Source organism: Callorhinchus milii, unplaced genomic scaffold (assembly GCF_018977255.1).
Source record: "Callorhinchus milii isolate IMCB2004 unplaced genomic scaffold, IMCB_Cmil_1.0 Scaffold8, whole genome shotgun sequence".
Taxonomy (NCBI): domain Eukaryota; kingdom Metazoa; phylum Chordata; class Chondrichthyes; order Chimaeriformes; family Callorhinchidae; genus Callorhinchus; species Callorhinchus milii.
The window spans coordinates 23,232,624-23,245,153 of record NW_024704749.1 but is presented as its reverse complement, the minus strand read 5'-3'; the positions used below and the strand labels follow the sequence as shown (position 1 = coordinate 23,245,153).

The following is a 12,530-nucleotide window of genomic DNA, read 5'->3' as shown; positions in this document are numbered from 1 at the left end:
CCATAAAACAGTGCCTTCTGCAATAAACCCGCTACAAATTAAGTTTCAGGCCGGGACCATTTATCCAACGCAACTGTAGGCAGGGTGGCTCCGGATGTGCTTTCGGGAAATGGGCTTCGCTTCACTCGGAGACCCTGCTGTTGTGATTGTCTGTCTCTCTCTCTATAAGTGTGAGTGTGTGTGTGTTTGTGAATGTCTCTATGCGTGTGTGTGTCTCTCTCTCTCTGTTGCAAATATCTCTGCGAGTGTGTCTCTCCTCTGTATGTTTGTGAGTCCGTATAAGTGTCTCTCTCCTCTGACAGCGTGTCTGTTGTGAGTGTGTGTGTCTCTCTCCTCTGTAAATGTGTCTGTTTGTCAGTTTCTCTGTGTGAGTACGTCTGTGTGTGTCTCTTCTGTACGTGTATGTGTTTATGAATGTCTCTGTGTGAATGTGCATGTGTGTCTCTCCTGTTTCTGAGTGCGCGTGTGCGCGTCTGAGTGTCGAGAGAGAGAGAGAGACTGTACTGTACCAGGGCCTGTTTTTACATCAAGTTCGGTTCATCCCTGTGATATTTAAGGAAGTAAATTTTTAATGCGTATGTAATTGAAGTAATTCAGTGAAATAGGTCTTCTCTATTAAAAAAAATTTCGTTCAAAAAGTTTAATTTCTCCAAACCTTACTTTTTGAAATAATTTGAAGGGAATTTAGTTAGGTGACAACAGTTATAAAATAGGTCTAAATGTAGAAAAATAAATTATTCAGTGAAAGGTGAATCATCGAACATTCAATGAGAGCACTACTTTTAATCTTGATCATTAAGTCACTCTGAACTGCAGTTTGGCTATTTTTCATTTCCAAATGTATTAATGTTTTAATGAAATCAAATGAGCACATTACTATTAAAATGAAAGAAATTGGAAGATTCTAATATTCAAGAATAGGTTTACACAGTAGAGAATCCTAGCCTAATACTAAAATGTTGTGACCACTATTCCTCCCTCATCTCAATTTACCAAAAACGTACGATTTTCAACTCATTGTTTAATTTGTACAGCTGCCTACACAACACTCAGTGCAATATGCAGACTGTACATTTTCTTTGAAAACAAAGACAAAAAATCTGATAAATTTTATACCTTATATATGCAGTTGTATTGAACAAGTTTGCCTCCACAATAGTATGAAAGGTGTTCATCAGTCCAGTAAATACACTGAATATCACATGGCATGGAAACCCTTTCTGCAAAACCACAACCTCGAATTAGCCAATACAAATAATTACTGGGTATTCCATCATATAAACCTATAGTGTAGTTAGAAGTCGAAAAAGTGAAAGCTGAACTGGAACTCTTTAGTCACTTAAAGCAACAGATGTGAAACATAAACATCTAGGATCCAATGTGAGTTTTTTGAAAAAAAGGAAGGTTTTCAGATGGGACTTGAAAAAGGGGAGAGAGGGGACAAGGCGGAGAGATTGAGGGAGAGTGTTCCAGAGTTTCGGCATGTAGTGGCTGAAAGTACAACCTCCAATGGTGGAGCAAAGGGCGTGAGGGACAAGCAGGAGGCCGGTACCAGTCGAGGCATCAGGTGGTGGATTGGGAGTGAGGAGGTCGGGAGAGGTACGGAGGTGTCAGGGAGTGGATCGATGAATTTGAACAGTAGCAGGGACTTGGCTAGATTGCACTGCAGGAATATTGCATTCCAGGATTTCCAGAGTTATTTCAGCAGGATCAGATTCACACTGCGGAAGCTCCCGTTCTTGTCTGATAAACCACCACAAATTGCGATACTGGTGACCGAAAGATTAATCTGGAGCTCAAACAGTGGTGGAATGGAAATAAATATTATGCACTGCATTACAGTTGGTGATGCTGGCTATATATTTCATAAAAGAATGTGTGCAGTATTTGACTTCTATGCCGATTAAATTAAACTTATGTCCACAGCAGAATTTGAGCCCATAATGTAATTAGATTTTATTACAAGGTTCTATAATGGGACTTCCAAGAACTATTTACTAGCTTTGATTTCCCTGCAAAACTGTTTCTACCTCAAATATCCATAGCTAAGATATGTAAAAGTACAGGTGATCATGTTTTTAGTGGCTAATATTCGTTTCATTCTTAAAAATGTACTGGGTTCGGCTTTAGAGAGCTTACATTTCAACAAATCCACTGCAGACCACTGTTCACGTCTTATTTGTCAGAGATTGACATAGTGTGAATGCTTTAATGAATGACCCTGGACAGTATATGTCGTTAAAGGGTGCAGCAGTCGTCTATACTTTAGATCAACACAAAAGCCTAAGGGCATTTTTCTTTATCTCTGTTGCTCTCATTTACTTCTCTTGTCTTTATCAGAGCAGTGCAGCTGACCCGACACTTAACAATAGTGATTCAAAAGACAAATTACTGGCCATTGTAATGCAGTGCACTTTTTCTAACTTGGTTTATTCAGATTAATGCACAGAATTAATCACTTATATATATTATATTTCACATACTTCTCCCCATAGACATGAGTGAAGCTCAGGAGGACAAGATGAACCAAGGGTACATATTCAAAGTACACTTGCAGAATCCACAACACACATGATGCTGCTTCACTTCCACAGTGTAAACAAGGCATAAATCTCTCAATCTTATTAATTCCATTCTTCAAATATCCAGGTTTTGCATATTAAGATATCAGCCTCTGTTCCACCATCAGTGTCTCACTTTCAGCCACTAAGCCCCAAAACTCTGGAACACTCTTCCTATATCCCTCCAAGCCTTGCCCCTTCCTTCCCCATCTTCAAGTTGCACCCAACGACCTTCCTGATCAATCGTGCCTACGGTCACCTCCCCCCAGCTCAGCGTCATGCTCCGCCACTGTCAAGCGCTGTGGGATCCTAACCTGCATGGGGGCTGCATAAATGCAAGTTGTTGTTGTTGCTATCAATGTTTGAAAGAAATTAATGCAGCACTGATCTCACATTAGTAGCTGTAGCCTTGCTTCCACCATTCAAGAGCAGCTGCAGTTTCACGCTTTGGTGATTCAACTATTTATTTGCATTCACATGCCAACCACACAACACTCCACTACACGTTGCAAACCACCTTTAATGGTATCACAGCATGCAGTAATAAACAAATCTGTATATACTACTGAATCATTACCAACACAATAGAACCATAGAAATTTACAGCACGGAAGGAGGCCAATTGTGTTTGTGCTGGCTCGTATCTGCCCTTTAGTTGACATATTCCATACCCCTATATAATCTACTTTGCATTGTATTTTCTTCACAAAAACAAGCTTTTCGTAACTGCAAAAATATAGAAGTTTCTTCTAACAGCAGTAAACTTAATCCATCTGTAGGAAACCATTTTTGTGAGGTGTTGTTTCAAAACATTATGGAACATTTGTTCTGCTACTGGCACACTACATCCTATTTACAGTAAACCTTAGGTAAGTGTTGTTGCTCCACACACCTGTTTACCTAACAGTAAGTAAGAACCCAGTTGATAGTCGATTGGCGGATCGCTTTCCGGGGATAATAAACCTTCCAAAAAAAATTGGTCACTCAATCCTGCATGAGGAGCGCTATATAAATGCAAGTTTGTGGGACACTGCTGTGCGTAATTGTCTGCTGCGTTTTGTCCACAAAATACACAATCTCTCCACTTTACAATATACAGTATTCTGTGAAGCGCTTTGAAATGCCTCAACAACATGATAAGGCGCTTTATCAAATGCAAGGATTATTATTTATTCTAATCGCATAGCATCAAAACAAATTACTTGTTTAATTGCACAAGCCCCTGAAGAAAAGGTACATCTCCCTTTGGATTTCCAAGAAGATCACCCGATTAGAATATGATTAAACTGCTTATTGGACTGAGATTTTGCACGAGATATTAAGCAAATCAGTGAGTTTGTTGACAATCACTTTTGCTTCCAATTCCTTGCTACAGTGCATCTTGCACTGTGAGGTGCATCAAGTCAATGAGCTTGCCCTGTGAGAACAATGTCTCTTTATTTCATTGATTAAAAATGTATGGATTTTAACATAGAACTTTGGCAATACCTTTTAAATAAAACTGATTTAAAAACACAACACTTTTATGGTAGTAATTTTATAACTTTGCTGAAGGAGATGCAATAATCCAATCATTCTGGGATGCTTCAGTGTTGAACAAGCACCTCACAAAACATAGGAGAAAAATGTTTGAATGGATCAATATGGTTTCTGCCAATGGATGGTACTCAATTTTAAGCAAAACATATCAGACATCTGATCAACATTGCTTTGAGGGATGACTGTGAGGAAAGTGGACAGAGCTGGTTCTAGTCATGTATGTTTTGAATGCACATTGGTATCCAACATCAAACTGATCTGGTCCCAAAACAAATCATAGATGGATCCTTAAAATTCATTCTCTCCACATTCTAGCAACAAGCATACCTGGCCTTGGTGGAAAATTTTGAACCTCTTTGTGAAATTAAGACTCAATTCTGACTTCATTGATAAGCTTCTCATCTGTTATTCTACAAGTTGTGACCTATACATTTTTATTGGCAAACCTACATATAAGCTAGATGGCGGAATATATATATATATATATATATAAAAGCTAGATGGTACAATCTTAAAGGGGATTAAAGAATAGAGAGACCTAAGGGTTCATATAAGTAAATCTTTGAAGGTGGCCGGACAGGTAGATAAAGCTGTTATAAAAGCATACAGGATACTAGGCTTTATAAATAGGGGCACAGAATACAAAAGTCAGGAAGTTATGATGAACTTTTATAAAACACTGGTTAGTCCTCAGCTAGAGATTGTGTTCAGTTCTGGGCTCCACACTTTAGGAAGAATGTCAAGGCACTGGAGAGGATGCAAAGGAGATTTACCAGGATGGTACCAGAAATGGGGGACTTCAGTTATTGGGAGAGGCTAGAGAAGCGAGGATTATTCTCCTTGGAGCAGAGAAGGTTAAGAGGAGACTTAATAGAAGTTTTCAAAATGATCAGGGGATTCGATACGGTGAACAAGGAGAAACTATTTCCACTGGTGGGTGGGTCAGTAACCCGAGGATACCGATTTAAAACATTGTTAAAAGAAACAAAGGGAGGGTGAGGGAAAAAAAATTCACACAACGAGTTGTTCGGATCTGGAATGCATTGCCTGAAAGGGTGGTGGAAGCCAATTTGATAATAACTTTCAAGAGAGAAGTAGATAGATATTTGGGGAGGACACGTTTGCAAGGCTATGGGAAGAGAGCAGTGGAGTAGGATTGATTTGGTAGCTCTTTTCAAAGAGCCAGCACAGACATGAGGGGCCGAATGGCCTCCTTCTGTGCTGTATAATTCTATGAAGGTATGACTCAATTAATCCATCCTTCTACCCATTATCTGGTAGAAGATGCTTTAAGGCAATAACTGATCCAACTTGTCTATCATAAGTATAAAACAAGAGAAATGAACCAATCAGCCAATGATTGAGAAACAGATAATGAATCTCCCTTCAGAGGCTTGATAAGCAGTTAATGGCCAGATTTTCTTGCTATAGTAAGTGATTAACAGTGCTCAGTAATCAGCCTCAGCCATGATATTGAAGAGATTAGATTTGGAGAAGGTTAGGAAACAGAGTATTACACCTGGTCCAAACTATGGAATAGTTATCTCTCCAATGGTTATAAAGTATCATTATTTTAGCATTGACACTTTGAATACAATTCATTAACAGACAGATTAATATCTCCACTAGTCAACAGGAAGATTAATATACACCTAGTCAGAATGCTGCTAAGAAAGAAAATTGTATAACAGCTCCTCTCCAAAGTAACAAAGCACATCTGAAGCAAGAAACCAGATGAAGGATGAAAAAATCTTATTTTAAAGTGATTTTCGAAATGGCAGTGAATCATTTCAAAAGAGATGTTTTTTGTGGGACTACAGTATTGAATGAAGTAAGACCTATAACCTGTGAAGCACTTGACGTTTAAACAACGTGAAAAGATGCTAAAATTACATTAAAATCAAGAAAGGATTTATAATATTACTCCCACAAATTTAGAACAGATTCGGTTACCAATTTTAATACCGAGCATAAAAAGGTTATATTCAATGCTGGCCTTTTGCGTGTGTTAGAAACCTAGATGACCAAAAAGCAGGATTATGGGGACCAAACATTCAATTCAGTACAGTAATACCATATCTAATAGCCAGATGCTGAAATTCCCAATTCAGTATTCAGGAATGACTTGTGCCAATAGTTTTGTGTACAGTACATTTCTGTTGAGTGACTGCTATGTTATTACAATGTACTGAAACGTTTGTAGCTAAGGATACCAAATATTCTTTGAAAAGAGATCTGGAAAGCATGAATTACTGCACTGACCTTAAGCCATTAAAGAGCTGCTTGGATTTATCAAGTAGATAGCAAAAGTCGGTAACAGTCTTCCTCTCTCCCAGTGGGATCTCATCATCAGCTGCTCCCCCTGCTGTCATTGCTCCTTTCTGGTTGCTGAAAATGAATAATAAACTTTCCATGAGTATGTTTAACAACAACAATAAATTACATTTGTATAGCATCTTTCACTTCGGGAGGACATCCCAAAGTGCTGATCAGGATTTGGACCCAAGCTGGGGGTTGGGATCAGGAGAGGCGAAGGGCAGGGAGGCGAGGGGTAGGAGAGTGGTCAAAGAGGAGGGTCTTGAGACGGGCCTTGAAAGAGGCAACGAAGGGAGCAAGGCAAAGGGACTGTGGGATGGAGCTCCAAAAGGTGGGGGAGGAGAGGCTGAAGGCCGCTGGTTCATGTTCAAGTACGTGAACCCGTGTTTTGGTTCACATGGCCATATGCAGTAATATACAAAGCACAACCATCCATTTAATTAATCCCACAAAGGAAAACAGTGAAACCATTCTTGGAATGATTGATAACATGTGTGACCAATAACTTGATTTTCCTCAGTCACACTAGCTGGGGGCATTTTCCATCCCGCAACAGGCAATTTATGTTTTAGAAAAGCTATTGTACCAGCATGGAGTTGGCAACACAGCTAAGCTAGTTACATAAATTACAGCATTCCTATTGCACTGTAAACCACAAGGATATCTCTCCTCCCTTCAATTACATAAATCACTTGTAACTAACATGCAACCATCGCTGTATTACAGTGCACATGCCACAGTCCCACATTGCCTGTATTGAAGTTCTCCATTGGTTTCTTGCAAGGAAAATACTTAAATATTCAAATGAAAATTGCTATATGTATATGTATATATGGAAATTGAGCAATGTAGCACCAATCACGCTGGTAATGTCTGAACGCTTAACAGCAATGTGGTTTGACACCGAGCTGGAAAGAGAGGGCAGGTGACCGCAGGTACAGTCAAAGAGGAAAGTCTTTAGGAGTGATTTGAAGACAGGCAAAGAGAGGGCAAGTCAGAGGGATTCAGGCAAGGAGTTCCAGAGATTCGGGGCCTAGAAGCTAGAAGCACAAGAGTGAAAGTGGGAGTGAAAGTGAGAGTGAAAGCACCAGAGTGTAATTACAATGTATAAATATATTTATTTATGTTATATCCAGTTTCTGAGCTTCAGAATTTCAGGAATATTCAAGAACTCCCAATCCTGCTTTCAAACCTTTTCTTCATTTCAGATTTTTTAAAAAATGTAAGCACTTGATTGCAGGGAACATTTGACAGAAGTGCTCAATTTTAACATGAGCATTGCATTTACTAGAAATAATATCAGTTTATGCATAATTTATGGCTTTAAAAAGACAAACCTCTGGTACTTCTCAGTGCTAGTGAGAAACTGGTATTTTTAGCTTGAATAAATATTTCAAGTGTAACACAAAGAGCACTTTACTTTCCCAGCAACACTAATTATCATGCCAGATAGGACTTGTTTTAAATATCTAAACAAATTAAACTACTGCACTTGAGTTGAAGCATCATTAACTGAACGGGAATACCATCATAGGGTGAGCAGAAAGAACCCTTGGAGTTCAGTCCAGAAAACTTAGATTTTCTTGTACATTGGGATTGTTTGACATGTGTGCACAATCTACATAAAGCACAAAGGAGAAAAGTCAAACATTACACTGGTTTGTCTAAACCTGAAGGTGGATTAATACGCAGCAATAGCCTCGAGAGTGACTGAAATGAGAATCTGGTTACCTAAACTGATCACACAATTATATTTTTAAAAACTAGTAAAACATTCCTTACAAAGTTGTGTTCTTTCTGGGTTCAGTACACTGTAATCAATGTAACTCTGATAACAGTATATAAAGCCAAAATGAGAGGTTTGTGAGACAGGAAGGAAAATAGACAGGTTGTGAAGGCTAGCAGATAATAATATAAGCCTTGCATTTGATATGCGTTGGATAGGAGAGTTGGTGACAACTGTAGGCAAATAAAAGCAGGATAGGTAAGAAATTGATAATAATATTTGATGAAGCAACAGGAAACAATGAGACATGGTGCCACATAGAGTAGGGTCAGCTGAAACTGGGAGAACACAAATCTTAGACCCATGTAGAGGAGAAAGGCTAGGTGCAAGTGATTAAAGCTCACTTACACTACAGCAGTGTGGTGGTGGGGGGGAAACTTGTGCTGGTACAAGTAAAATGGTCTCAAAAGAGAAATAAAACCACCCACTGGTGTGCTCTAAATTCTAGTCTGCAGTGTTCCTGCGATAATATACCATAAGTTGATTTATCCCAACCTATACATTTAGAAAAGTAAGCTACTTCTTGTTGGATTTTCCTTCAATGTGTAAAATTAAAAATCTGCAGCCCATTTGGTGTGGGGTGGAGGTCGGGAAACTATCAAATGAAATCCTATTGCATTCATTTAATTTTTCTCCATGGCAACTCTAACCTGCTGTGCCAAGGTGTGGTAGAATAAATGCACATCAGGCTATACCTGGAGAACTGAATAAGGAAAAACAAAATGCAGCCATTTTCTGCACAGCTAAGCCAGCAAAAGCACAGAAGGGCACTAAGTTGAAGTCAAGCACGTGCTTAGAAAACTAGAGGGCAAATCACCCTGGGCCACAATCTGTAACCCATGGTCCATTATATAGCAGTACAGAACATCTTGGAGCAGGATTCCACACTAGCCTTTTAGGCACAAATTTTTATTTCCATTAGAACCAAAAAACAGGGAGATGAGAGAGAAATACTATGTTAATGTTTATCAAGTGCAGGTTTTACCGAGGTTCTGTACAGCTCTTGATCACTATTGTGAAATATCTGAACAAAATGTCTTTAGTAGTGTCATTTTTAATAGGTCGGTTGATCATTGAGTTAATGAAACAACTGAAAACTTAGCAAAGCTCTTCACCTAGGTAGCCCCGACCATTAACTTACATTGACTTACAATTCTTTCTGTAGCAATAATCTTGGATCATTAAAAGCATTGCTCTGAATTCACTTGTATGTAACGAAAATGATCTGTACAATTCTCACTATAGAATTGAGAAAGAAATTATTTGGTCAGCTGGGTCTCTCACACATGCAGAAACCCATCAATCATACATAATATTGACCACAATTTTTTTTATTATAAAATGCAAGGATTATTATTAAAAAAACACTATTTGGATTGTGTGGCAATTTGATAATTAAATTAAATCAAGAACTCATACTGGAGTTGGTACCTCATATTTTCATGCTCTTCTGCAAGCCGAAATCCCTCTGTGGACTACATAGTGTAATTGCCATACAGTGACATAATAATCCCTGCATTTGATATTGCGCCTTATCGTGTCTTTGAGACGTCTCAATGTGCTTCACAGGATATACTGTAAAATTGATTGACTATTTTGTGGGCGAACTTTAAGTGCATTTGAGAAATGACAAGCTCCACGTGTCCCCTGCTCACCACTGGCAATGGGCCCTGCACACTTCAAAAAAGACTAAGCAAGGCACAAGGGAAGGGGATAAAAAAAATGACAGAGTAACCATTTAAATGGAGATGTTTCTAAGCTTTTCTTTGTGCAAATAGAATCACATATTACAAAAATTTAGCCCTTGTTAGAGCGGTATTAATAAACAAGCAGAAGTACAAATGGTGGACAGTGTTCACAACAAGGTAGGCTTTGCGAGCTTTGGGGAAAGAACAGGCTGTACCATATGGTTTTTTCTCCCACAAAATATCCAGTCAATTCAGTTCACAGTATATTCTGTGAAGCACTTTGAGATGTATCAAAGACGTGATAAGGCGCTATATCAAATGTAAGGATTACTATTATCATCAGTCAGGACCATAACATTTAATATGCGAAGACCGAGTTACAGACAAACTTGTATAAGTCATGTAAAATCCGATTGAATCAATAATCGACATTGTGCGTGTGTAAATCAATGCAGTCAGCAAGTGCACATGTGGTAGTTCACTGCAGCTAGTAAGTGTACATGCATTGATGGATCAAGACTACGTTTCCCGCGATTCAATGCACGTTGAACTGTCGGACCTAGTTAGTTTACCAGCAACATGATTAAGGCCAAGCAATTATGTATAGTCTATGTCAACTGTAGCAAAATAGTCTGCAAAAATGTATATTTAAAAAAAGTTTTAATTTCAACTAGAATTCTATGGATTAACATGAAAATCACAGATACTCCCAATCAAATCACAAATTAAAATTCAGTTTATTAAATACAACTACTCACAATCTCAAGAATTGCAAAAAAAAAACAAGGTCAAAACATCTCAGTTTATCCATCAAGATTATAATCCAGTGAATGCCTTAATTATCATCAATTCATCTGCTAATCCTTGATGACAGTAGATGCTGATCAAACCTCCAAATTTCCTAAGCAAACCACACATTGGAGTCCTGTAGCTCAATGGTTAGAGCCCTTGCCTCACAAGTGAGAGACCTGGGTACGATTCCTGGCAGGGCGAAATTTTGGGCAGTTTCCTTGCTCCACACGTCTCTGTTTACCTAGCAGTAATTAGGAACCCGGTTGTTAGTTGATTGGCGGATCACCTTTCCGGGGGTAATAATTCCTTCAAAAAAATAATAAATTGGTCACTTCAATCTACAACTGACTGTGGGACACTGCTGTGTGCAATTGGCTGCCACGTTTCGCTCACAAAATACAGTCAGTTCACTTTACAGTATATTCTGTGATGACGCTATACGAAATGCAAGATTATTATTATTGATAAATGCTACAAAATTACATGCTCAGTGATCATTTAACTGAATAATTAGATCACTGAGGCTTCTGTATTTTTGAACCACAGAACTCGGGGCTTCTTACATGGTCGTTTCTACAGTTACATATACACACACACGCTGGAAAAAGAACAGTTCTTCCTCTGAGAGATTTTCTCTTACCTCTTCAGATGTAGAACAAGAATAAGCATTTGCTAACAAGATGGGCATGGATGTGTCCAAGCTGAGGCCAGGAAGATGGTGGTAATGCTTTCATGCTGAGTTATGCTGCGCACCAAGAGGTTTACAAGAGTTACTGGTACCTGCTATCCTTCTAGTGAGGGCTCAAACATGTCCTTGTTGGATATCCAATGACCTACTTGTGACTGGGAGTGGATCTAAGGTGCAATGCCTGGCAATCTGAATAAAATCCTCTGTGGCAGCCTAAATGGTCCAGTTTCTGATAAGTTATTTTTTTAAAAAAAGAGTGGGAACTTGTCGAACCAACACACTTTGCTGTCCATTTTTACTTTCATAGTTTTTAGTAATTTACTACAGTAAAAGTATAGGATAATGGATGTCTGGCAGCTAGTTAAAAAGCCACTAGTTATTTTGTGACCCTGAATAAATCACAAGCGCAAAGATCAAAAACGGTTTATGATCATCGTGGCTCTTGGTTTAAATTACAACCACAACACACCACCCTTATGTGAATCAAATGTATGAAACATTACATAAATGTGACCCTTCCACATTATGCAGCAAATACAATCAAAGATGCAGGTGAAACAAAAGGAATAAAGCAGATGGAGACATTGAACTTGATGGTGCAGTGTATAGTATCACAGCAAATTCTATCTTTAGAACAACAACAAATCACATGTATACAGCCCTTTCGCGTCAGGAGTACGCCCCAAAGCACTGGACAGTCAAGGATTTGGACCCAAGCAGGGGGTTAGGAACAGGAGGGGTGGAGGGTAGGGGTAGGAGGGTGACCAAAGGGGCTGTAGAAGAGGTGAGTCTTGAGATTTGCCTTGAAGGAAGGGAGGGAGTAAGGTGAAGAAACTGTGGAATGGAGTTCAAAAGGAGTCAAAAGGAAATCCAAAAGGAATTCCAGCACAACACACAGAGGATCATAGCTAACAAGGAATATTACAAATCTCAAAAGTAAGTCATTTTAACCCAAAGATCAGATTACCGATTTGCAATTCACTTTTTGACACTGACAGATGATGTCTANTTTTTTGCAATACATGGGCTTTTATATTCCTGCAGCAGTCGCTTTCAACTCCAGGGCCATTTGTACGAGCTGGAGATGCAAACTCCCAACTGTCGGTATTCTCCATATCACTGATGTTCAATGACATTCATACAACAGGATTAATCAGACA

General features: G+C 38.8%; 1 protein-coding gene across 1 annotated transcript in view; it reads right to left on the bottom strand.

The window, feature by feature from the left end:
• Positions 1-12,530, bottom strand: part of scai (suppressor of cancer cell invasion) — a 48,339-nt gene that overhangs the window by 25,718 nt on the left and 10,091 nt on the right. The window contains exon 2 of the mRNA XM_007909531.2: positions 6,363-6,488. Coding sequence (XP_007907722.1) covers positions 6,363-6,472 — 110 coding nt within the window. The 5' untranslated portion in view covers positions 6,473-6,488. The remainder of the gene's footprint in view (positions 1-6,362; positions 6,489-12,530) is intronic.